This window comes from Neofelis nebulosa, chromosome 12 (genome assembly GCF_028018385.1).
Source record: "Neofelis nebulosa isolate mNeoNeb1 chromosome 12, mNeoNeb1.pri, whole genome shotgun sequence".
NCBI lineage: Eukaryota > Metazoa > Chordata > Mammalia > Carnivora > Felidae > Neofelis > Neofelis nebulosa.
Genome location: NC_080793.1, coordinates 23,906,294 through 23,931,434, shown reverse-complemented (window position 1 = coordinate 23,931,434; position 25,141 = coordinate 23,906,294). Strand labels below are relative to the sequence as shown.

Sequence of the window (25,141 nt, the reverse complement as noted above, 5' to 3'; positions counted from 1 at the left end):
GCCGTTCCTCGTTACCCCTCCCCCACCCTTGGCACCCACGAATTGCCTTTTGTCTCTATGGATTTGCCTGTTCCGGAAACTTCACATAGATGGAATCACACAATAAATGACCTTTCGCATCTGGCTTCTTTCACTTCGCATAATGGTTTCAAGGCTCATCCAATTTACAGCATGTGTCAGATCTTTCCTTTTTAAGGTTAAGTAGTATTCCCATTGTGTGGATACACTACATTCTTTTTATCCTTTCTTTTTTTTTTTTTTTTTTTTGAGAGAGAGAGAGAGAGAGAGAGAGATTGAGAATCTTAGATTCCACACTCAGCGTGAAGCCCAACACGGGGTTCGATCCCACAGCCCTGGGATCATGACCTGAGCTGAAATCAAGAGTAGGTCCCTCAACCAACTGAGCCACCCAGGTGCCCTGGATAGACTACATCTATCTATCCATCCACACATTGATAACCACTTGAGCTGTTTCCACCTTTTGGCTATTGTGAGTAACGCTGCCGTGAACACACACATACACTTTCAGTTCTTTGGGGGCACATACCTATGAGTGGGATTGTGGAATCATTTGGTAATGCTGTTTAACGCCACACATAACTTTCCATTGCACCTGTCAGGAGTTGGGGATTAGCAGAGGGTTGCTGGAGACAAAGTTCAGTGAGCTCAGAGTCCCATCCACACAGAGGGGGCTGGGGTGGCTGCCTGGCCTCTAGCCGAGAGAGAAGGTATTAAGGAGCCATCAAGAAGCTTGTTATATGCTCTCTGGGGATTGGGAAGGAGGTAGCTGCCGGCTTCGTAACAACACAGCCAAGAGAGCTGGCTGTGCACATTAGGCCTCCTCTCTAGAATTTGCGGGCACAAAGCATGGTGTGGGTGTCCACCGGAGTAGAGATGGGCCTCTCGTTCAAGAGGCGTGAGGTGTCCTTAGGTCCTGCAGACCGGGGCTGCCCAGAGAAGGGCAGGAATAACAGCAGAATGAAGCTGAGCTTCACTCCTGCGCGCAGAAGAGCTGCAGACGAGTTACGGGCAGCCAGCTGGAGCAGGGGTACATCCTCTTGAGTCAAAGGAAGATCCCAGGGATGAGACGGTGGGTCTCAAAAACCAAGACAGAGAAAGTGTTGGCTTTAATTCTTTCCCTGCCCTTTCATGGTGGTATTAATCAAGTAAGGTCTTACCTCACCTCCCTCCCTCCCAGCCACTACCGACTCCCAGCCCTGGAGAGGACAAGAACCTCTCTACGTCGTTTAGGACGAGAACTAGAGGCTCCGGGTAGGTGAGCACTAACCAGGCTTCCCACCCTTCCACTGCGGACCTCTAACCCCGAGCTGTGGGGAAGAAGTTTTACCTTTCAATGAAATCAGAGATCTTTTACTTGTTAAAAATGACACTGATAGGATGCATTAAGTTCTGTGCTGAAACTGTGTTTTGCGACTTTGTGGCCAGAGCACTTCCCGATTCTGTGAGTGGTCAGAAAAGTGACTGGCCCGGCCATGAATTTCATCCATGACCATGGATTTTGTTTTTAATAAAACAAAATAACATAATAAAATGCAGTATAGACCAGAGCTGTCAGGTAAGATTTGCTGTCGGTATTTTAATTCTTTGGGCTTCTGGTCATTGCTAACCATAATATAAGTTCGCTGGGGTAGAATTGGGATGGGGGCGCCTGGGTGGCTCAGTCAGTTAAGCGTCTGACTTCGGCTCAGGTCTGATCTCGCAGTCCGTGAGTTCGAGCCCCGTGTTGGACTCTGAGCTATCGGCACAGCCTGCTTCAGATCCTCTGTCCCCCTGGCTCTCTGCCCTTCCCCTGCTCATGGTCCCTCACTCTCTCGCTCTCACTCTCAAAAATAAACATTAAAAAAAAAAAATTGGGATGGCCAAAGTTCTTGAGATTCACTGAATAGAATGTTGCTTAAAAAGTGAATTTCTGGGGCGCCTGGGTGGCTCAGTCAGTTAAGCCTCTGACTTCGGCTCAGGTCATGATCTCGTGGTTCACGAGTTCAAGCCCCGCATCGGCTCTGTGCTGACAGCTCAGAGCCTGGGGCCCGCTTCAGATTCTGTGTCTCCCTCTCTCTCTTCCCCTCCCCTGCTCATGCTCTGTTTCACTCTCTCTCTCTCTCTCAAAAATAAATAAACCTAAAGAAAAAAAATCTTTTAAGTGAATTTCTTACTTAGCCTTCCCCTTCCTCCGACTCGACTTCTTAGTGTATTACCACTTGTGGTTTATGATTTGGGCTTATGATTATCTGCCATATGTGTCATGCCTGTTCTATGTGCAGAAGCTTTGCTTATGTCCTGAAGAACAGAGCATGTGACATCCCTGTGTATCCACCTCTCTTGTCGCAGCCCAGAGTCTGGTACGCGGGAACAGCTCAGTACCTGGAAGAGATTTGTTCTCTCTCTGCAACTAGACTGTTCACTTGCCAGTCACAACCCGGGAGCCTGAGCTCAGCAAGCAAGCACACTGGGCTTCTTCTCTCCACGCCACAGGCGAGCAAGGGGCTTATTGGAACGAAGGGCCGGGGGCTCTGTGCCCTTCCTACAGGGCTTGCAGGGGTGACTTTTCTTCCCTGTCACCTCCTTTCTGTCTTCAGCAGAGGCTACCAGGACTGCCCTTCTTTAGACCAGAGTAGGAAACCGGGACCGAAAGTCAATAAGCGAACTTGTCACAGTGGTCTCTCCAAAGCCAGGAAGCAATGCTCCTCGTTTCTGTGCAAGTGCTCGGAACACTAAAGGGATCTTTTTTTGCTTAAAGAAATCTGTAAGAGGAAATCCACCAAATGTGACCCGTGCGTACCGATCACACGCGAAGGCGGGGAACAGCCTGTATCGTGACACGTGAGCCTGCTTCAGAGTCACCCGAAGGACGTGCTAAACCACCCTCCTGGGCCTCACCCCCAGAGTTTCTGAGTCAGCAGGTCTGGACGGGGCCACATAATTCTCATTTCTGACCTGTGCCCAGCAAAGCAATTGCTGCCGGTCTGCAGAACCACGGAGCTAGGTGATCGGCCGGGGTACCACTGGTGACCCCAATCGCTACAAAGTCAATCACTCTGAAATTTCTAAAGTGTCTCTATAACACTCTGAAAATAACTCTTTGCCCACCCTCCTCGTCCCCTGGATAAATACCACAGAGACTGTGTTCGGGAGCTTCTTACCCAGACTGCTCTGGGCCCTTGCCCTGAAGTGTTGCTCACTGAAATCATCGAGTTCACCGTCGTCTGCGTATGGCTTCCAGTTCATCTCAACAAGTATCCTGCAATTACAGAACCCTCCAGCAAGAAGTGACCCATGTGCCTGGGCTTCCACGGGGGGTGAAGGGCACACAGGTGGGCCCTAGAGGAAGTCCAAGGCTTTGTCTCCACCTAACTCTACCCCAGAAGGAATACAGTTGGCCTGCATGTTGGCAGGAGGATCAATGACCCTTCTGGTCGACTCTCTTTTTTAGAGAGCCCCAGACCCAGGGGTGAGATTTTCCCATCCACAAAGCTGGTGTGATACAATGTGCATGGGCTGTCTCCCCCGCAGGGTGGGTCCCCATCCCTGCTCCCCCTCTTTAGAAAGTCAAGCAGAAGCAGCATAGGACCCAAAGGAGAAGGGACATGAAGAAGAGAGGGAAGTCTCTGTCCCTCGAGTAATTTTGTTGGAGCCTCCAGCTCCACGTGGTCCTAAGGTAGTGGGTCTGGATGCTGAAAACGTTAGAATATCTGAGGGGGGCTACCAAAAATTGCCCCTGCTCAAACCCAGGTGGCCTAGACAGGCATCTGTAAACAAACAAACAAAAAAGAGGGCGGTGAGAATTTAACAAAGAGAAGTGAAAGAAAATGCCACCAAAGGACACGTCCAAAGAGCAATACTGGCTTTATTCATGATGGCAAAAAATGAAAATAGGACATTGGGAAACCGTGGCTGGTTACTGGGAAGAGGCTGAAGGGAACTTTCTAGAATGTTGGCAATTTTTATCTTGATCTATGCTGTGTGTGTGGGGGTGTATCTCTGAAAATAAGTATATATATATATATATATATATATGTATATATATATATATACACACACACATAAATAAGTCTTTAAGATATACTCTGAAGAGGGGTGCCTGAGTGGCTCAGTTGGTTAAGCATCCAACTTTTCATCTCAGCTCAGGTCTTGATCTCAGGCCTGAGTTCAGGCCCCGTGCTGGGTTCCGTACTGCACATGAAGCCTACTTAAAAAAAAATACACACACACACACACACACACACACACACACACACACACACTTGCCACACCTGACCTGTTTTATGCCTTGATCAAAAAGACAACTATAGAATATCAATGCTCTGGCCCTAGTCCAGAGATTGTAATTTAGTTAGATATTGTCCAAGTTCCGTGATGATTCTCTTGTGCAGTCAGGGTTGGGAAGCACTGTCTTAGGCCAATGCCTACGGACAGGGCCGACCCAGCTGTGCGCCTAAGGCTCGAGGGGCAACGGGGGGCCCACAGCTCATGTTTGGGCCGCATCACCAGGGTCTGGCCACAGTGAGCGCTTGTTCTGAGTGTCCTTTGCACCCGCACACACCCTTTGGAGACTGGCGGTGGCGCGTGGCTGGTCAGGGGTCTTCCCATTGATTTTGCCAGCACGTGGCAGAGCTCAGCAGAGAGGAGCTTGGGTTTTGGGAGACGATTGCCCCTGGCCCTCAGGTTGTGAATGTAGCCACATGTGCCATGGGCAGAACCTTAAAAGGAAAGCGAGTGTCTGGTTTTGGGGGAGAATCTGGCAAGTGGAATCTGAGACTGGCAAGGGGTGGAGATCCATGGCTGGGGGCAGGAGTCCGGACAAGCTGTCTCCGGTCCCTCCCACCAGGAGAGCCCTGCGTTTCTTGTGAGCAGAGCTGCTCCTGCATCGGGACGGGATTCGCTGACCCAGATCTCCTACTGATCCTGAGGGCCAGATCAGGCTTTCCTTAATAACACGTGGGGGGTGTGGGTTGGCAGAGGACGCGGTGTTTACCACCACCGTTCCCCTCCTTCTTCCGTCTCTTGGCCAAGGCTGAGAGGTTGGCATGCTGCCAAGCCTTGGTCGTGATCCTGAGCTGGGGGAATTCGGGGGTGGATAAAAACAGCCAGGCTGGGGAAGGGTTAGGTATATCTGGATGAGAAGTCCTGGTTTAGAGCTAACATGGTTCATATTAATACAGCGCTTCTTTATCAGGAATGGTGTTGATCATAGAAGTTTTTCAAAATATGCACAGCCTGATTCCAGGCTCATTGGTTCTGTTTTTTAGAGTAACCAAGCACTGTATTATTTGGAAGAGATCTAGGTGGTGAACATCCCTGATTAAATAAGACCCCTGGCTTAGTGCTTTGTTTTAATTTGCTTTTATTTTCAGCGTCTTCAGTATGAGTTATTGTCAGACCTAGTTGGTGGTAATGTCTTCCAATTGTACATTTTTGTACTAGCCTGCTGCCTTCTGGGGTTTTTTTTCTTTCTTTCTTTTTTTTTTTTTTGGAGAACATAAAAGACTTTTATAATTAAAGTAGCTGGAAAAATAAAAACAAAGCAAAGCAAAACAAAATAAACCAAAAAGAAAACAACAACAACAAAAAAACCTCAGCCAGGTGGTAGATTCATCAATGAACAGACAACAGGAAGGGAGATAAAAGGGTTGGTAATTGTGGTTGTATTGTCTTTCTGGGTGGCAGTGAAGGGGGAAAACTTCATGGAACTGCCGCAAGCCCAGAGCCAAGAAATAAAATGAAAATGAAAAGTTTAGTCACTTGAATAGTGTTTCCAGGAAGCGAATCGTTCATTAGCTGTGGACGAAACATAATTGCAGCAGGAATTAAAAAAAAAAAAACCTTCAGGAATTTATGTGCAGAGAGAAAATGTTGACGGTGGGTCAGGTGGGTCTTTCTAAACAGCAAGGAAGTGACCTAAAGGAATATTAGTGCAAAGTAGGGATACCCAGTGCATCAGCGGCTGGGGAAGGGTTAGCTTTTAAGAAGCAGGATTTAGAAAGTCATAGGGTTCTCTCTGGCCTCCAGACAGGAGCACCAATCTCACCACCAGTAGTTTCAAGACCAAAATGTTTCAAGAGGATTTCCTAGCTATGATGATGTAGAAATAAACGAAGGGAGGGGATCAGACAGGAGCAGTTTCACATAGTGTTAAAAGATAAAGTGAGGCATGGTGAACACTCAAAGAGTTTATTCGAGCAAAAGTCTATTCTGCTCAGGCAGCCCCCAACTGGAAATGGTGAGGGGTGCTCCACCAGCAGAAGCTCCGGGAGAGACTTGGATACAGCAGCCAGGGAAGCAGAGTAAGGAATGATTGATTGGCTATAGCCCAACGCCTAGTTGGCTCTTTGCGGCTGGTTGTCCTTAGGTTTCAATTTTGTAACCTAGAGGCGTTACAGGCTTGGAGTTGGTTTGCTTAAGTTAGACCACCTTCTCTAGCAAAGGGGACGGCAACAAGTAGGTGCAGAAATGGCTCCTGTCCGTGTGCACAGGCCCCAGCTGGGCCGGCAGAGAGTAGATGAGACCCAGGCGCCCGGTCAAGAGAGGTAGACCTCTGATGCATAGTGGGTGGGAGGGCTGGAGCTAGGGGATGGAGCTCCTTGTCTGCACGAGCCTGTGGGGGCCACCACCTGTCCACACGAAGCCCACAGACCATGAGCTAGGTCAGTGTAGACAACCAAGGGAAAAGAGACTCAAAAGACACCACAACCTATCACATAAAGAGCCATCTGTGCTCTCTCTCTGCCTTCCACCCTGGTGCCAAAAGGCTGTACCCTCTGAATGGGGGAGGGCTGTGTGACAAGGGGACCATGCTCCTCCTCCCCCACCCCCCACCCCTATCCGCTGGCCTTAAAGGTATTTGCTTCCAGGCTGTGCTGGGGTGGGGAGGGAGGTCTGTGGGATCTGACTTGAGCCAGAGGCAAGAACTGGGATGGAAAGTTAGGGAATCCTGGCTGAGGTGGTATGCAGGGAGGCTGCCCCTAGTGGGGATGTGGGGATGTGCCCCTAGTGGGGATGGCAGAATTGCCAGCTAATGCCAAGGCCTCTTCCTGTCCCTGCTCTTGCCCACGGGGGCTATTGTGGCCTCACGTTGTAACTGGGACTGGTGTGGCTCAGAGAGTTCGGGAACTCAGCCAAGGTCATGTCTCCTGATGGCAGTGCTGAGACTGGAGCCCGAGGACTGAAGGCCATCACCAGCAGCCACGTGGTGGCAGGCTGGGCTGGGCTGGGGAGGGGAGGTCCTCACTGTGGTGGGAAGGCTGGGAGGCCTGATGCAGGGCTGTCTGTTGTGAGCTGGGTGGTCTCTAGTTCATGAGAGCCTTCCTCTGCTAGCACTGCGGAGAGGCGGGGAGAGGTTAGCTCCAGTCCTGCCCAGCACGGGAGAGAGAAAATCGGTTGTGGCTGGTATGACGGCCCAGACTAGCCGAGCAGGTGTGCCAGCCCATGGGCTAGTGGAAGTGTGAGTGTGACCGAGCAACAGAGGGATGGTTCTGGTCTAATGCTCTTGGCAGAAGCGGCCTTGTGGGAAGAGGAAGGATCCCAAACCGGCCCTGCCCTTTCCCTCTCTTCCTTCAAGCTCTTCCAGGGGAACACTAGATCCTCAGCCGCACCCCCAGCACGAGAACAACTCGGGCCCAGGGAAGGCCAGGCCTCGGGGACAAGGGTGCTCTGTCCGATCAGCCTTGGCGGTGGGCAGTCAGCTCAGACCTGAACTTGTGGACACTGACCTGGCCTGTTCTTGGCTGAAAAGGTTTCCCACTCGGGCATTGCCTCTTGGACTCTGGCCTTCTAACCCATGCTCAAGGAAAAGCAACTCCAGACTGAGGAATGTGGATCTAGAAAATGGGGATTTGTGGAAGGTTTGCAGTCAGGAGGGTGACCTGTGCCACGTCCAGCCTCTGAAGGTCTGTGACTCCCCACCACCCTGGCTCTCCTTCTGTCCCCAGTTAGGATCCTGCTCTGCAGTGTCCTTCAACTGCCCCCTCCTCCCTCTGCCCCACCTCTTCTAAGGAAGGATTGGAAAAATCCTTAGAGATTTTTCAACCAAGTAAACTGTGCATTTTCAGGACTTATTCTGGACCCTCCCTTCTCTCGACACTCTGCATAGGTGAGCTCACCTTTGCTCATCTTTTCAGTGCCTCCACATACTAGTGTCCCTTAAATTCATGTCCAGTCCAGAACTTTGGTCTCAATTATCCACCGGCCTGTTTGATATCTTCATTTGTGTGCCTCACGAACATCCCCAACTCAGGACCCCTTGTTGTAATCTTCCTTCAGTAAATCCTAATGACTTTATCTCCAAAATATACGTCGGATGTATCCACTTTTTCCCCGTCTCTTCAGCTCCCACTCTTGCTTGAGCTGATAGCATCTCTCCCACTGAACTTGTCCTGGCCGTTTCCGGTCATTGCCTTTTAATGTGACCCTCAACTCATTCTCCGTAGAACAACCCAAGTAATCTGGTTAAACTGCAGATTAAATCATTTTAGTCTCGTACGTAAATCTCTTAATGACTACTTATTGTATGCAGAATGAAATCTAATAATGTGCTATAATTGGCCCCTATCTACCTGTGTTAGCCATTAGTGCTGTTCATCCATGCTTTCCATTTCTTCTCTCCTTCCAGGCACCTGGGATGACTGCATACCCTTGAAGTGAAGATAGGACTATGACACTTGCTTTGGACAACGAAACGTAAGCAAAAGTGACTTGAAAGCCAGTACATGACTGTGTACCTGGCTTTCTTCTCCTGCTACAGTGATGAGGGAACCCAGTATTGATATCGTAGGTGCCATGATGCTGAAGCAGCCTGAACTCTCGGCCATATATGCACGAGAGCTGCCCTGGGAAGTTTGCCCAAATCCACATGGACTTTTCATGAGTGAAAAAAAAAAATTCTGTTGTAAGATTTGAAGGTTTGTTTCCGCAGCAAAACATAGCCTGTCTGACTGATACATTGTAGAAAGAGGGGTTACTTATGGGAATCCTCATTCATTCATTCATTTATAGAAAGCCACAAGCAGGGGAGAGGCAGAGGGAAAGGGAGGGGGGGAGAGAGAGACGCTTAAGCAAGTTCCACTCCCAGCATGGAGCCCCACACAGGGCTCAATCTCATAAGCAGTGAGATCATGACCTGAGCCCAAATCAAGAATTGTACGCTTAATTGAATGAGCCACCCAGGAGCCCCTGGGAATCCTCTTTATGACAAAAGTGAAGGACAAAGTTTTTTCAGAAAATTCCCTTATTTTTCATTAGACTAAAAAAAAATTAACTGTGGCTCTTAAGAATTATTCACAAAAAAATGCAACAAACCCCCAAACTGCAGTGAATTTCTGGGTGATCCAATGAGCAGGCACATATGTAGCTTTCACAGGTAATGACACAGCTAGTTAACAACTCTGGATGAAGATGGACAAGACAGGATTGCCATTGGGGAAAAAGAGGAAAATACAAATGAAACTTTACAGAGCGATTATCTGATATGAGGGAAAGGCACCTTCGGTGTGTTTAAATATCGTTCCTAAAGTTAAACATTAACCAAGAAAGACTGACTTTCTTCTCATCACCCAAGTAACACCTGGTTCGCTTTTTCTTGAGTTTAAAATATCCCAGGAAGGATCTGAGTTCTTCAAATTTGGCTGAAGAGGAAGGAGTTTGTGGGGACTACATATTTTCCAATAGGAACATTTCTTTGTCTCCTGCTCAGGCTCCAACTACTATATATCTTCAATCACTGGCAGTGTTTAATAAGAACTTAATTAGGAGACAGAGAGTGGGGGGGGGGATGAGAAGACAGACAAATGGGAAGAAAGGAAGGAAGGGAGGAAGGATAGAAGGAAGGAAGAGAGGAAAAGAAAGGTAAGGAAAGGGAGGGAGGGAGGGAAGAATAGAGGGAGAGAGACAAGGAAATAAACCAATGGTTGGTCTGGAATGTGCAGTCTCAGTGAGAGGTGAGAGATGGCCTAAACACCCTTAACACACAAAACAGTAGGTTTGTTTGTTTGTTTGTTTGTTTAACCCACAGTGACCATACTTTGGGAGTCTTAGCTGAAATGGTGTGGTCACTCCCAATGAATGCAGTGACTTCTAAGTGAGCTGGCCTCCAGGCACAGTAACCAGAAAAAGGCAATTCTCAGTGCTCATCTTCTCCAGATCATGTGAGAAATCATCAGAAGATACTGAAAACAAGACTGCCCACGCCCGTTGACTCCAGGGCACTGCTAAGGCATTCCATTGGCTAGGGCGCCTGTGTTATGTTTGCAAATTCCCTTTTCTAGGGACAGAGGAGGTGTCTTACTGGGCCTCCCCAAAGAATGGGCATCTAGGGCTCCATAGCAAGGTCTTTGTATACAAGCAGAATAAGGCCACATCGCATCGATTAGACAACCCTCTTTCATCCCGGACTGTGTGCAATCTGGTCTAGGCAATCTCTTCTTTTTTGAAGGGCAAGACTGTGTGTCCACCATGAAGTTCAGAATCCTTGCAACTGAGTTAGTCTAGCTCTTGTGCATAGCTAGAGGCCCTAGCTGTGGCTCTGCCTCCTGTGTTCTTTGATGAGGTCATCCATAGTTTCAAAGTTGAGACATTTGGCTGAGTAGAAAGCCTCAGGCTGGACCATATAAGCCCAGGTTCCTGGCAGCTTGAGAGATCCTGGGAGTTTTCCTCTGGGGAAATGGATAGTGAGCTGGTTTTTCAGACCTGTGTGGGTTCTTTATGGAAGGAGGGCACTGAATGCCGATATTTAAGCCAGATCCCGCTGCCTTTGTTTGGACATTGTCCTCCTGACATTCATGCCGGGCTGTTTCTAGAATGCTGGTCCCTTGCTGAGTCATCTGATTGTTTTCAAACGAGCCCAGGTCTCCTTCCTGAGGGAGCCTTTGCTCGGACCCCATGAGCTTGCCCTTGTGTTTCACTTGAAGACCGGTTTCCTGATGGAAGGTCTGGACCCAGCGGTGCATCTCTAGGTGCTTGTGCCATGGAGATTCAGGGACCTGAAGACAGCCTCTGTCAGCCTCCTCCAGCATCACCTCTGCTTCAGGATCTGCCTCCTCCAGGGACAGGGAACACCTTCTCTCCTTGTTAATCCAAACAGCACTGACCATGGACTCTGCAGGAGCAGACGTGTACCCTCCTGACAAAGCAAGGCACAAGCAGGGTCACCACCAGAACGTACCTGGGCAGCTCGCCTTTGAGGGGTCTCAGAGCTTTCAAGCTGAAGGAATATGATCCCCAAACGTCAAGGAAGCCAGGCGGCCAGTACATTGCATACGTGGGACACACACATACGTGGGTCCCACATGACCCCACTTACATATGTTCACACATGTGCATTCCCTCCCATGCCCACACATTCACACCCACACAAGCTCTCTAACACACACTCAGGCACAATTATTCATTCATTCCACAAATATTGATCGTGCACTCGTTATATGCCAGGGACTATTTATCCTAGGTTCTGAGAATACGGCAGGAAACATTGAGACAAAATCCGCATCTTCATGGATGGGTTCTAGTGGGGTAGAATATGTTATATATTCTATACAGATATGATATTATATAATTTAATGATTTATACAGAAAGTATTCTATAGTCATTCTAGCAAGCGACTATATTATAATAAAATCGCAGGTGGTAACCAATGCTATGAAGAAAAATCTCAAGCAGAACTGAGTTTAATGACAGACTCCAGGACTTAACTGCGATGAGCTGGGGAACTACCATGTCAAGCTGACAGAATTGGTAGGTACAGGTTCACACGCACCAGCCGGGGGGAAAAGGTTACTCTTAACAGGGTTTTCTGTTCCGGGATTCAACTAACAGGTTTCCCACCCAAGGTAGAGGATGCTCCTTTTGGACAACTGGCCCTTCCCCTTCTCCCCTCCCACAGACACAGTTCTGAGAACACATCAGCAGCTCCCACTGCTTCCCTGAACTGGCTGCAGGGGTGGGGATCCAGACTGATGTCCCTCTTCTTTCTTGGGGATGTATATTTACCACCTTGTGGCACGTGATAGTGTATTGTCAACCCTTGGTGGCAGAGAAGGTGGTGGGGATGACTGGAAGGCACGTTCCCAGGACAGCAGGTCTGTGACCAGCCCGGGGTTCCCTCTGAATTGTCCGTGAAGCTCTCTTGAGTATTTGGGCATGTGTCGCAGCAACGAGGCCCCGTACAGGACAAAGTGAGTGTTCGGGCACGTGTTCTGCAGGGGTGGGGAGCTGGTGTCGGAGGTCTCAAGGCAGCAGGAAGCCCTGAGCTCCAGTTCTGGGAATCTGAGAAAACAGGACTGGTGTGGCCATCTCTGCCAACAGTGGTGAGACTGGACATCTGTTCCCATTTGAGGACCGCACGGTTTTCTCAGCACGAAAACCTTCACAAATAGTCAAAATGTTATGTACCTATTTGAGAACAGAGGAGGAGGGGACGTGATGGGAGAAGCCAGGAACTAGTGTCCTCTCTGCTATGTTAAGGTGAACAGGCAGGTCTTGGTGGCAGAGAGGAGCCTCCTTAGCTGTCCATCACAGCCTGTGGTCCACAGAGACTGAGGAAAAGGACTAAAGTGGGAGGTACACCTGGACCCTGACCCCAAAACAGATCCCACATAGTGGCTGACCTGGCCTGGGAATCAGGAGTCTTTCCTGACAAAGCAGTGCCTGGCCAGCCCATCTGTGGTTAAGCTACCCGGTCCTAAGTGATCACATGATGCTAGGGGAGAAGGGCACTGAGTTACAGAGCCTAGGAGAAAGAGCCAAAGCGGGGGGTTGGGGCAGGGGACGGTGAGTTCAATGGGGCAGGTCGAGTTCAAGTTATCTTTGGGACACGCCAGTTATGGGGATTCATTGTGAGTCTGAATCACGGGTGTGTTAAGCATGGTACTTTCATTTGCTAGTAGTTGAATTTAATAAATGTTTGCTGAATGACTGAATGAATAAACACCTTTGAGGATGGGCTAGGGCTTTAGGAACCTTTCAGTGTATGCCCTGCAGAGATGAAGGGCTATTTGACTCTGCCATTTCGGTTCAGACAGAACCCACTGGCTGGCAATAGCCCAAAGGAGAAACGGGTGCCTTCAGCTCGGTGGTGAACCCCCCCCCCCCCCCCGCCAGGAACAGCATTAGCCTTTCCACCTCCCTTGACCCAGTCACTCCTCTGTTAGAGGGAAGGGCTGGGATTGAGCCTTGTGCCGCAAACTTTCTCCAGGAATAAAATCTGAGTTCCCAGAGGGAAGAGACTTTTCTCCTTGAGGCTTCTGTATCTCCTGCTTCCTTGGCTGCTGTTTGAGACTATGATGAGCAAGCTCCATGAGCCAGGGTGCCTCCTGAGTCCCTAAGCCCTGTGCTGCCTCTGGCCCGCACCCGGCCTCCTGGGAATGCCACGTCTGCTCTCTCCAGAGCCAGTTTCTCTGGTTTGCAGGACGTGAGACCCAGCCAGGAAGAGCTACCGGCTCCCCACTGGCCCAGCAGGGGCACCAACCGCCGCCCTCCCCACACCCGTCCACCAGGCAGAACAGTCCTACAAGGTGAGAACATAAGAGCAGAGGCCGGGTACAGCGGGCAGCCGGCCAGCTGCCTGGCTGAGGCCGCTGGGTCAGTTGGCAGGGGAACTGAGCCAAGCAGAGCCGCCCTGAACCGGCCTCCCGGCTCTGGCTCTGCCTCTGCTGGCATCCCTGCTCTTCCCCACCAGGAGGGCTCCCGTAGCCCCTGCCTCCCCTGCCTGCAGCCCAGCCACCCATCAGGCCCACTCCCTCCACGTTTGCCCCAGCACCTACCCAGCCCTACCTTTCGGGAGCACCACCAGGTGGGCCTGGGCCCTCTGCTGCCGACGCAAGCCTTCGTACTGGGCTCTCAGGAGCTGGATGCTGAGCCGGGGCCCTTTCCCAGGGGCCTGAGTCCCCGAGCCCTCAGCCATGAAGCAAGACCCCAGCCACCACAAATGGGGCAGGGCAGGGCATGGGCAGGGCAACCCCTTCATCCAGATCCGGGAGAAAAGCAAACAGTGGTGGGTGGGGCGTGGGAGGGGAGAGAAGGAGAGGCGGAGGGTGGGAGGGTAGTGAGGAGAGCAGGTGGAAAGGTAAGGGAGGAGGGGAAGAGGAGAGGGAGGGAAAGGTAAGGGAAATGGGGGACAGTGGAGGGGAAGGCAGGGCCAAGTGGAAGGTGGGGAAGGAGTAAAGCTCAGGCAAGGGGAAAAGCGGGGTGAGAGGGAGGTGGGGGAGGGGAAGGCGGGAGAGGGGAAGGTAAGAGGAAAAGGAAGAGTCAGGGGGGAGAGGAAGATTGGGGAGGAAGTCAAAAGGGATCCCCAAGAGGGAAGGAAGGAACAGAGGAGGAAGGTGGTAAGACAGGGGCCTAAGGGGAGGAGGGAGGAGCCAGGGAGAGAGAACAAGGCAAGCACAGCTGCTCAGAAGCCTTCTGGGCGCCCAAGGAGGCCTCGTACTCAAGGTCCTTCTCTGCTCAATCCCGATGTTTAGAGTTCAATTCCTGGAGTTCCTGCGAAGTCTCGGGTTTCCTGGCGGGGCTGGAGCTGCTGCAGGGCAAAGCCAGGTGCCTCTTCAGCTCCCACCTCTTGGACTGAAACCTGGAGGCTCATGGGCAAACCTGTCCGTTTGGTTTGCAACTGGAAAAAAGAATGCCTTCTGAGGACTCACAAAGCTGGTGCCTCGGGGAGGTGCATGCTGCAGCCATGCCCTAGGGAACCCCAGTAGGAAGGGAGCCCCAAGTCTCCACTCACCCACCGCGCACATCCCAGAAGAAAGCCCAACCCCAAAGTCCGCCTTGGGACAGAGCGCAGGGGAGCCCCAGCTCTCTGACATTCCCACCTGCCTCTTTGGTCTAAGCATTCTCCAACCTAGCAGTGAGCTGGTGTTTATCTTACCCACAGCGAGAGGTGCGCCCTCACCCCTGCTTGCCAGCCGCACCCTCTCTATATCCCCTTTGAATCCTAGACTCTCTGCCCCTGCATCAGGGGGTCTGTCCTTGCATCCTTTGGTCAACTAAGTCGCTTTCTATCTGGTCCTAACATGAGGCTTCCGGAGAACCCAATTTCCCAGCACACCTACAGGAGACAATAGAAAGAAGGTCACAGCTGAACTCTAGGAGTCATTCTGGAGGTGAACTGGATGGGATCCAGGGGGTGTGATACGGAGGGTAAGTCTTCATTGGGCAGTGTGTTCATTTTCTAGGGCTGCTGTGACAAAGTGCCACAAATTGGTGAGCTTAAACAGCAGAAATGTATCGTCTTATAATTCTGGAGGCCAGAAGTGCCAGCAAGCCTGGATTTTTTTTCTGGGGACTATGAGGGAATCACTTTTAGGCTTCTCACCTGGCTTCGGTGGCTTTGCTGGCAGTCTGTGGTGTTCCTTGGCACGTAAAAGCATCCCTTGACCTCTGCCTTTATATTCACATAGTGATCTCCCATTGTGCATGTCTCCGTGTCCAAATTTCCCCTTTTTATAAGGACACCAGTCATGTTGGACTAGGGTCCACTCTAATGGTCTCATCTTTTAAAATATTTACTTATTTATTTTGAGAGAGAGCGAGCGAGAGAGAAACCCAAGCAGGCTCTATGCTCACGGAGTTGGGCTCAATCTCACAAACCGTGAGATCATGACCTGAGACGAAACCGAGAGTTGGACACTTAACCGACTGGGTCACCCAGGTGCTCCTCTCATGGCCTCATCTTCATTCAACTAGCTATATCTGCAATGACCCCATTTCCAAATAAAGTCATGTTCTTAGGTCCTGGGGTTAGAACTTCAACTTATGAATTTGGAGGGACACGATTTAACCCGTATAAGGGAGGTGAATGGTACTTTCAGTCACAGAGATAGGCACAGGAGAGGAGCAGACCGGCAGGTGGGAAAGGAGAAAGAAGGGTTTTGTGTTAGACGTTGTGATAGAGGTGCCTGTGGTCTTTGGATCATCAGGAGGGAGTCCGCATCTTGGTAGAGAGAGGCCAATGTCCTCCTTTGTGAAAATGATACAGTTGGTTATTGGAAAAGCCTAATAGTGCTGCTATGAATATTCATGGACAGTTTTTCCTTGAGGACTCGTCTCCATACTTTTGGTTACTCTTCGTAGGAGCAGAATTGCTGAGTCATATGGTTGTTGCATGTTGTTTTTATTGCAAAACTTCCTTGGCTGGAAGTGTATTGCACTTTGATGATATTAAACAATTTTTTGCATCATATGCTTCGGCTCCTCTGTTGCCATGCCAAGAACTCTGCCCTAGAGCAAGCTGGCCTTTGCAAGTTAGTTAGCGTGTTTGTTAGCGTGTTTGGTTTTTTGGAAAGGGGATCACCGTTTATAATTTCTCATCACGTAATGACAAAATAATACCCTGTCTAGAAACAAGATTTTGAGAGGCAAGGACACTTTCTGACCTTCTTTTCCCAACACTATTATGTCCAATGAATTAAAAGTCCAGGGGCACCGGGATAGCTCCGTCGGTTAAGCGTCCGACTCTGGCTCAGGTCATGATCTCACCCTTCGCGGGTTTGAGCCCCGCATCGGGCTCCCTGCTCTTGGCACAGAGGCTACTTCGGATCCTTGGTCTCCCTCTTCCTCTGCCCTTCTCCCGCTTGCACTCACTCTTTCTCTCAAAACTAAATAAACATTAAAAAATTTATGTTAAAAGTTCAGTATGAAAATGTGCAAAAGTTTTCCCAGATGTGATTTGCTGTGGCCCATATCAGAATCCTTAGCCTGTGCAATTGCAATTGCAACTCTATGGAACAATAATATACAATATCAGTGAGTGAATTGTAGAGGCAGCGTGGTGACGACATATCTGGCTTCTACTGCCAGAATACCTGGGTTTCCATCCTGGCCGTGCCACTTACTAGTTGTCATATCCTGTTTCTTAATCCCCCCATGCCTTGGTTTCTCCATCTGCAAAATGGGCTAATAATAGTTACAGTTTACCCATCTGTAAAATGGGGCTAATAATAGCATCTTTGTAAGGATATAGTCTTAATTTTTTTAAAATGTTTATTTATTTTTGAGACAGAGAGAGAGAGAGACAGAGAGTGTGAGCGGGGGAGGGGCAGAGAACGAGAGGGAGACACAGAATCCGAAGCAGGCTCCAGGCTCTGAGCTGTCAGCACAGAGCCCGATGCAGGCCTGGAACTCATGAACCGAGAGATCATGACCTAAGCTGACGTGGGACGCTTAACTGACTGAGCCACTCAGGCGCCCCTGGATATAAAGTCTTTAGAACAGTGCCTGGCATGAGGTCAGCACTGTAAGAGTTTGTTGAAGGCAAATTCACAAGTTGGTCCAGATAATTACAGTACCTTTAATCAAAATAATAAGTTAATATTACAAGTTCTTCTGAAGGAGCTTACTGATTTTAGTTTTGACAATGCCTATCACTCTCTATTAAAGAATGTTTCCCGACCCCCCCCCCCATAAAGTATATAAAAGCTATTGAAGGACCACTATGGGGTGACTACTTAATAATTCATTTTAAATACCTAAAAAGAGATATTACGACATTTAAAAGCAATTTTACTAATGACAAAGCACAATGTAACTATAAGAATAACAGCCTGGGGGCACCTGGGTGGCTCAGTCCGTTAGGCGTCCGACCTCGGTTCAGGTCATGATCTCACAGTCCGTGGATTCGAGCCCCGCGTCGGGCTCTGTGCTAATAGCTCAGAGCCTGGAGCCTGCTTCAGATTCTGTGTCTCCCCCTCTCTCTCTGCCCCTCCCCTGCTCATGGTCTGGCTCTCTCTGTCTCAAAAATAAATAAAAACATTTAAAAAATTAAAAAAAAAAATAACAGCCTCCACCATTTGGTTATGAAATCATGATTCAATTCATTCAATGTTTATTCATTCAACAGTACTTATTCAGTTACTACAGTGTTCCAGACTCACGAATCCATATCGAAAAGTAAATTAAACAGACATGATCCTCATGGAGCTTCCAGTCCAGTTCTGGGAAAGAATTGTATAATTACAAGTTCTGATAAGCACTAGGTGAAAATACAATACACAATTTAAATGAAATGATGCATATATACCATTTGGTAGAGTTTCTGGCTGTAATATATGTTACTTATGATTATGTACTGTTCCAATAATTATAATGTATTGACCTGTAAAAAAAAATCCATCATCTTACCTTGAAGCTTCCTGCCCTCTAGTGGGGACTTTGAGTCATAGTCACAAAACAATTGGGCAAGGTCGAGGGGGGTTTGGTGTTTCAGCTACTATTTAATGAGCTCTTGCTGGTTGGGATGCCCAGCAAGGTATTAGGCCGTGCAAGACACTTGCCTGCTATAAAACCAAATAAAAATAGTTACTTATCAAATAAATAACACATAAATAGTTACTTACCAAGCTACCTAGCTTTGGAGAAACTTTTTTCTGTTCACACGCCTGGCAGGTCTGTTTGCAGAGATACATTTATATGGGCACAGGGGGCGGGGGACGTGGAATTTCCCTGCTCTGAGTTCTCTGCCTGATCTCAACACAGGTATGGCCTGGACCCTCTGCACTGCTACCTATCAAGTCTGGACCTGTTAACAAAGATTCGGGGAAGAATAGCGACCCTAATTTCATAGACTTTCTGTCTGGACTTACCCACAACCATCCGGATATAAATGTTGCCCTGTCCTGTTACCCACGCTATGAGCCTCTGCTTAGACTGTGTTGTCCGAGTCCCACGCCTCTGCTCTGCTGTTCGCAGACTACACTGCAGGTCCCTCTATAGTGTGTGAATTTATGCACAGATCTAGATGTGCGCACTAAACACCAAGGAAATTCACCGAAAGTCCTACAGTTCTCTGCTTCTGCTTCTGTTTTTACCAAAGATTTCAACTACGTCTATGGCTTTTGGACAATGACTTTCGGATCCCAGCAGGTTTTGCTGGTGACACCTGGGCTTAATAGAAATCACGTGAACTGGTCAGGTGAGTGTTGCTCAATTTGGCCTAACCTCACTATCAGTTTCGACATTTCATTTGACTTTTTGTGATGTTTTATGTATTTCATTTTATTTTATTTATTTCTGATATTTATTTTTAATGGGCTATTTTTGTGTTTGGGTATATTTGGAGATGCGCCAAGCCCCAGAGCACGAGTTTTCGAGACCCGGAGTCAGGTTAAACATTTGCCGGAAGTTCTCTTTCCATGCATCCTGGGCTGCTCAGTTCTTTCTCCTCAGGAATTCTGGGTGGAGGCAGGCCTGGGTGCCTCCCCACTTCCTCAATAGTGAATCACTAAAGAATAAGCCTTTTATTAGTCTCTAGCTTCTGTGCCCCCAAATTTAGCCCAGTCCTCCTGGGAGAGTGGACATTCCTTGGATAGTCAAACGAAAATGAAAGCAGCAATGAAAAGATGATTGCAAATATAAACAACGTGGGCCTCTAGGCAGTTTGTGAACATGGAGGACAGATAACCAAGCATTTGGAAGTCCTGACTTCTCCATGCCTGCTGTCTGCAGATGCAAAGAGGCACAGAGTCAGAGATGGAGAAAGATTTTGGTCCATCCAGAAACTGCAACTTGTGCTTTGCTTGAAGGCAAAGCATATACCATCTGAAGACGCTCTCAGATTGCTTATTGACGAGAATGACATGCCCCCAAAGTTGAATTCACTTAGGGACCCAAGTAGAGAGTGAATCTAAATTAAAGAAATTTCAAGCCACACATAAACCTATTGAAAGCAGAAAAACCCCTTGAAACAAAACAGCTTGATATGTTTGTGACAAAGGTGGCCTTGCAGAGCGGTGGGGAAGGCAAGTAAACGGTGCTCGACAAACAGTGTTCAGGCAGATGGATGTCCCTGTGGGCAAAGATTGATCTCAGCCTCTGCCTCACATCATGCACAAAGCATCAGACACAATTCTAACTGAATTGTAGGTCCACATTTAAAAAGGCAGTAGGTCTTCTAGAAGAAATAGTAGAGTAAGTTTTATTTACTTGGGGAAGGCAAAGATTACAAGACAGAAAAACCACTAATAATGGGGCATATTGTTGATAAAATGGACTGCATTAAAATGAGGAAATTCTTGTTTCTTATTGAAGATATTATTAAGAGTAAAAATGAAGGACACGGGGGTGCTTGGGTGGCTCAGTAAGTTAGGTGTCCGACTTGGGCTCAGGTCATGATCTCACAGTCTGTGGGTTCGAGCCCCGTGTCGGGCTCTGTGCTGATAGCTCGGAGCCTGGAGCCTGCTTCGGATTCTGTGTCTCCCTCTCTTGCCCCTCCCCTGCTTGTGCTCTCTCTCTCATAAATAAATAAACATTAAAAAAATTTTAATACAGGACACAGAGTGGATATAGAAATACCAGTCAATAGACTCGTATCTAGAATATATAAAGAACAACAAGCTACTGTGAAAAAGATAGACACCAATACAGAAGTAGTCAAAAGACAGCTACTTCAAACAAGGCCAAGAAGCGTATAGATGCTCACACTTGACATCACTGAAGTCAATAGCTGTGCTTTTTATAATAGATATAAAATGAATGAAATATTCACATCAACTTTCTTAGTTTCTTGTGGTAGTTGACATCTGTCCCTGCCATAATCAAATTGAACTGAATATAAATTTCTTCTTCGGACATATTATGATCATTTCTTCTGTCTACAAATTCTATTTAAAATTTTTCTTCCTGAAGAACGAATAATCATCCCTCATTGTTTTTCAAAATCATTTATACTAAATTCCACCGTTTTCTGTAGATACTGCCCACGGTTTTCTGTAGTCAGCTAAGCAAAGATTGCCCCAACAGGACACAAAATGCTTGGCATAATGCCGGTGTGCTGTTTCTTTTTTTTTTTTTTAATTTTTTTTTCAACATTTTTTATTTATTTTTGGGACAGAGAGAGACAGAGCATGAACGGGGGAGGGGCAGAGAGAGAGGGAGACACAGAATCGGAAACAGGCTCCAGGCTCCGAGCCATCAGCCCAGAGCCTGACGCGGGGCTCGAACTCACGGACCGCGAGATCGTGACCTGGCTGAAGTTGGACGCTTAACCGACTGCGCCACCCAGGCGCCCCTGCCGGTGTGCTGTTTCTTAAATGAAGTTTGAGCCAGCACTCTATGTCAGCATTGGCTTGTCTGTTCACTGTCATCAATTGTTCACACCTCCCCTCCCCCGGCCCCCACTTCTGGCAGTTGTGTATATGCTTCTTTTCATGTGCAAGCGACATTTCATACCGCTTTCGTGGAGAATCTAGTTTACAGTCATAAATACCAACGTTGGCCAAAGATAATCCCAGATGTTAGTTGTAAGCCACGGAATGGAAGTAGTAACATACTTTTCCTTGAACTGGGAATGTGAAAGCCAGTTTCTACAACTTCTTTCTGTGTTTTAAAATGTAGGTTTTAGGGGCACCTGGGTGGCTCAGTCAGTTAAGCCTCCAGCTTGGGCTTGGGTCATGATCTCGCAGTTCACGAGTTCAAGCCCCGTGTCAGGCCCTGTGCTGACAGCTCAGAGCCTGGAGCCTGCTTCACGTTCTGTGTCTCCCTTTCTCTCTGCCCCTCCCTTGCTCATGGTCTGTCTGTCTCTCTCAAAAATAGCAATTAAAAAAATTTTTTTAATATAGGTTTTATTATTGAGATATGATGAGGCCAACAGATCAGGAGATGTCTGCCATTGGAAAGATAATTGTTACTCAAGGTTCTCAGGAGGAGCCGGCCTACCGTTCCCTGCGGGGGCCATGTGGGGAAGCACCAGGGTTAGGCAGGAGGTGGAAAGGATGAGGGGAAAAGGTGGGCAGGTGCCTAATTGTGGTTTCCACAGGAAGGAACGGGGGGAGTAGGGTAAACAGGCTTAGAGTTGGCTGGTTCAAACACTTGCAGAGGCCCCAGGGGCACAGGAACTGTCCCTAGCAGCCTAGTACCTGGCATCACCACCTAGTGATGGCAGGCCTTGGGCTTGGATTTTCAGAATCTGAGCTCTGGGCTCAGCTCACCTGGGTAGTGAGGGCCCCTCATTCCAACTTTTAGAAATACACGTCTGTTCGGTTTTTAGCCAGGAGCAGCAAAATGTTGTTCTGGTGGAAGACAGTTGGAGAAATCAGAGGCAAACCTTAGTCTTCCATTCTTGTGACACATGGTGGGAATTCACACTGTGGATTTTTTAAATTTTTAAAAATTTTAATTCCAGTGCGATTAACATAGTGTTATATTAGCTTTAGATGTACAATATAGTGATCCAATAATTCCATGTATAACCCAGTGCCCATCATGATAAGTGGCCTTCTTAATCCCCATCGCCTATTTCTCCCATCCCCCACCCACCTCACCTCTGCTGACCATAAGTTTTCTCTCTATAGTTAAGAGTGTGTTTCTTGGTTTCTGTGTCTCGCTCTTGCCTTTGCTCATTTGTTTTGTTTCTTAAATTCTACATGTGGTATTTGTCTTTCTCTGATTTATTTCGCTTAGCATTATGCTCTGTAGCTCCATCCATGTTGTTGCAATGGCAAGATTTCATTCTTTTTTTTTATGGCTGAATGATACTTCCAGTGTGTGTGTGTGTGTGTGTGTGTGTGTGTGTGTGTGTGCGCGCCACCTCTTTATCCATTCATTTACTGATGGACACACTATGGATTTTTAACATGATTTTTTTTGTTTTTGTTTTTGGCTCTGGGGTGATGAGAACAGGTGGATTGTGGCTCTGAGCGCCAGAACCTGTTAGAGAGGCAGTGAGGTATACAGGCTCTAGATTGGTTGGTTTGCATATGAAAGTCAAATTCACAGGTGAGTCCTTTACTGGAGCTAGGAATTGGTTAGCCCCTGGCCAGGCAGTCCCATTAAGGTCAGTAAGGTCCCAGATGTTGAAACAGAATAAAAAGGCATGCTTAATACACTGTGTTTGAAAGACTTGTTGTTAAACGAAATACTATGTTTTCTACTATGTTTATCCAGTGGAAATCATCACCATTAATTTGAGGCACATTTAGTTTTGCTAGAAATAATCTCAAGCTATGAAAAGGGTTCGTGTCACTTTCCAGTACCATTATCCAACAGAGTAACACTCCAGAAGTTTTGTCCTTTTTTATCAATTTGCTGGTTTTGTGGGTATAATTTTAACTTACAAGATACAACCCAGAGTTACATTTTGTTGCTTCTAAATTAGGCATTTGACATGAAGAATTCTCTTTTCCATCTCAGTGTTTTAATTAGTAGCTAAAGAATCATTTACCAAATAATATGAAGTTTCAAGGATTAAATCAGACATGAAGTTCAAGATGTGGATTTGAGCAGAAATTTTTCTTATTAATTTTCATGAGTAATTGAATACTCATTAATAAATAACACAGTGCCTTATTTCTGAATTTTACATGAGTTATGCTCAATAAAGTCAGTTAATTTTTATTGCTGCTACTTTCAAAAAATTATAGCAACCTTTTTTGAAAATTTTCTATTTTTCCCTTTTAATTGTTTTTCTCCTGTTATTATTTCTATTATGATCTTGACTTATACTCATTTTGGTGACCTAAAGGTTTAAAAAATAATACATAGTTGTTTTCAAATACTCAAATTTTTAATATATTTTAATCTAAACATGTAAATCAAAAGTTGGAAAATAAAAAAACTTAGAACAGTCTCAGGTCTTCAAAAATTACTTTAAATATTCAAAATTGCCTCAATAATTAAAGGGCAAAAATATAAAGAAATTACTCCAAAAACCAACATTTTTGATTTGTGAAAAACTGCGTTAAATACTTTTTTATAAAAAATAAAGCCACACTCTAGTATTCAGTGCCCTCCTCCTTGCCAATATAAAGAAATACAATTAGCGTCACATTTTCAGGTTACATCCCCCGCCTGCATGTTTACATACAAATTCAAAAGTAATATGAATTCTGTAATATTGCAAAATGTTCCTGGGTTGCCCAGTGCAGCTGTTGCAAACTGCAGTATTTTGTGAGAACCTCAGGAAGGGGGACTTGAAACAGAAAGAAAAGCAATCAGAGGCTCTCTAGCAGGACCGCTGAATGATACTTTGTATTGCAAGAATCAACCGCTTCCAAGCTGAGAAGAATTGACCATGGAGAATTGATGTTCTTTTCTCTTACCCATTTCTTCTTCTACTCCCTGCACTCGACAGTTTCACCCATCTCCCACAACCCCCCAAAATGTCTCTGCTGAACCAGTTACAGATTGCTGAGTCACAAACTCAAAACCGAGGCTTACGTGGACAGCAGCGTGTTAATTCTCTGAAGGTGGCCACATAGGCTTTTTCAGCCAGGCTCATTCAAATGCATGCCTGTTGGTGAATGTCCCTGTGCACAGATTTCCTTGGGGCATTTAACACTCCAGAGAAATCTTACAGTTTTTTCATCTATTAACCCCTGTAGGTAATAGAATCCTATAATTCTGCTTCCAAATTCTCACTTCCCAGACTTCAGTGTTCTCAGAATCACCTACAGAGAGCTTATTTAAAACGCAGATTCCTGGGTCCCACCCCAGAAATTCGACTTTATATAGAATCTGCATTTGTTAGAAGTCTCCAGACCATACTCTAAGGGATACTGATCTACAGGTCTACACCAGCACCCCCTCTTTAACTCTGCAGTAACAATTCAGATCACCCACACCTGTTTCTCCCTGCATAGCCTCCTCAATGATACTCCTGATCCAGGACACATGAATGCAGTGCTTCCTGTTACTAGCTGCACATTACAATCACCTGGAGAACTTTAGAACTATCTCCTGATGCCTGTGCCTCACTCATAGCAATTAGACCCTCTGGGACTGGGGCCCCCGCTACCAGAATAGTTTAGAGCAAACCCAGTAGATAAAACTGTGCAGCCAGAGTGGAGAATTGTTCTGATCACTCACTGCCTCCCTGGGTCTTTCTTACCCTACCTTTAGTATTCTAAGGTTCCTTGTTCCTAGAGCAAAGCTTCCCAGCCCGTATCCCAGAGAAGGCAAATCAGTTACAGGTGTGGCACAAAACAGTGACCTGTCCATAACCAGGCTGCTCCTGGGCCCGCAGGCTCCTACAGCTCCTTGGAGGAGAGCTTGAGCTGAGTTTTGTTTGCTTTTTGCTCCAGGATCCTGTGCTCTCTGCTGCCCACTGTAGATGAGGTCCCCATCGAGATACAGAAGGAGAACACTGCCCGGGTGCCCCAGAGGCCCAACCCCAAGATAATGGCTGGTTGGGGAAGAAGGAGTCATACG

General features: G+C 47.4%; 1 protein-coding gene and 1 long non-coding RNA gene across 2 annotated transcripts; one reads left to right on the top strand and one right to left on the bottom strand.

Moving 5' to 3' along the window:
* Positions 1-310: 310 nt before the first annotated feature.
* On the top strand, positions 311-25,141 carry LOC131491513 (uncharacterized). Its single transcript, XR_009251493.1, has 4 exons — positions 311-1,090; positions 8,627-8,694; positions 18,476-18,911; positions 25,015-25,141. It is a non-coding gene; the product is annotated as an uncharacterized LOC131491513 (long non-coding RNA).
* On the bottom strand, positions 9,404-14,586 carry C12H9orf152 (chromosome 12 C9orf152 homolog). The gene is made up of 2 exons (XM_058694602.1): positions 13,781-14,586; positions 9,404-11,131 (listed from the first exon to the last, which is right to left on the bottom strand). Exons 1-2 carry the CDS (start codon positions 13,971-13,973, stop codon positions 10,605-10,607), a joined length of 720 nt encoding a protein of 239 aa, XP_058550585.1. The 5' UTR covers positions 13,974-14,586; the 3' UTR covers positions 9,404-10,604.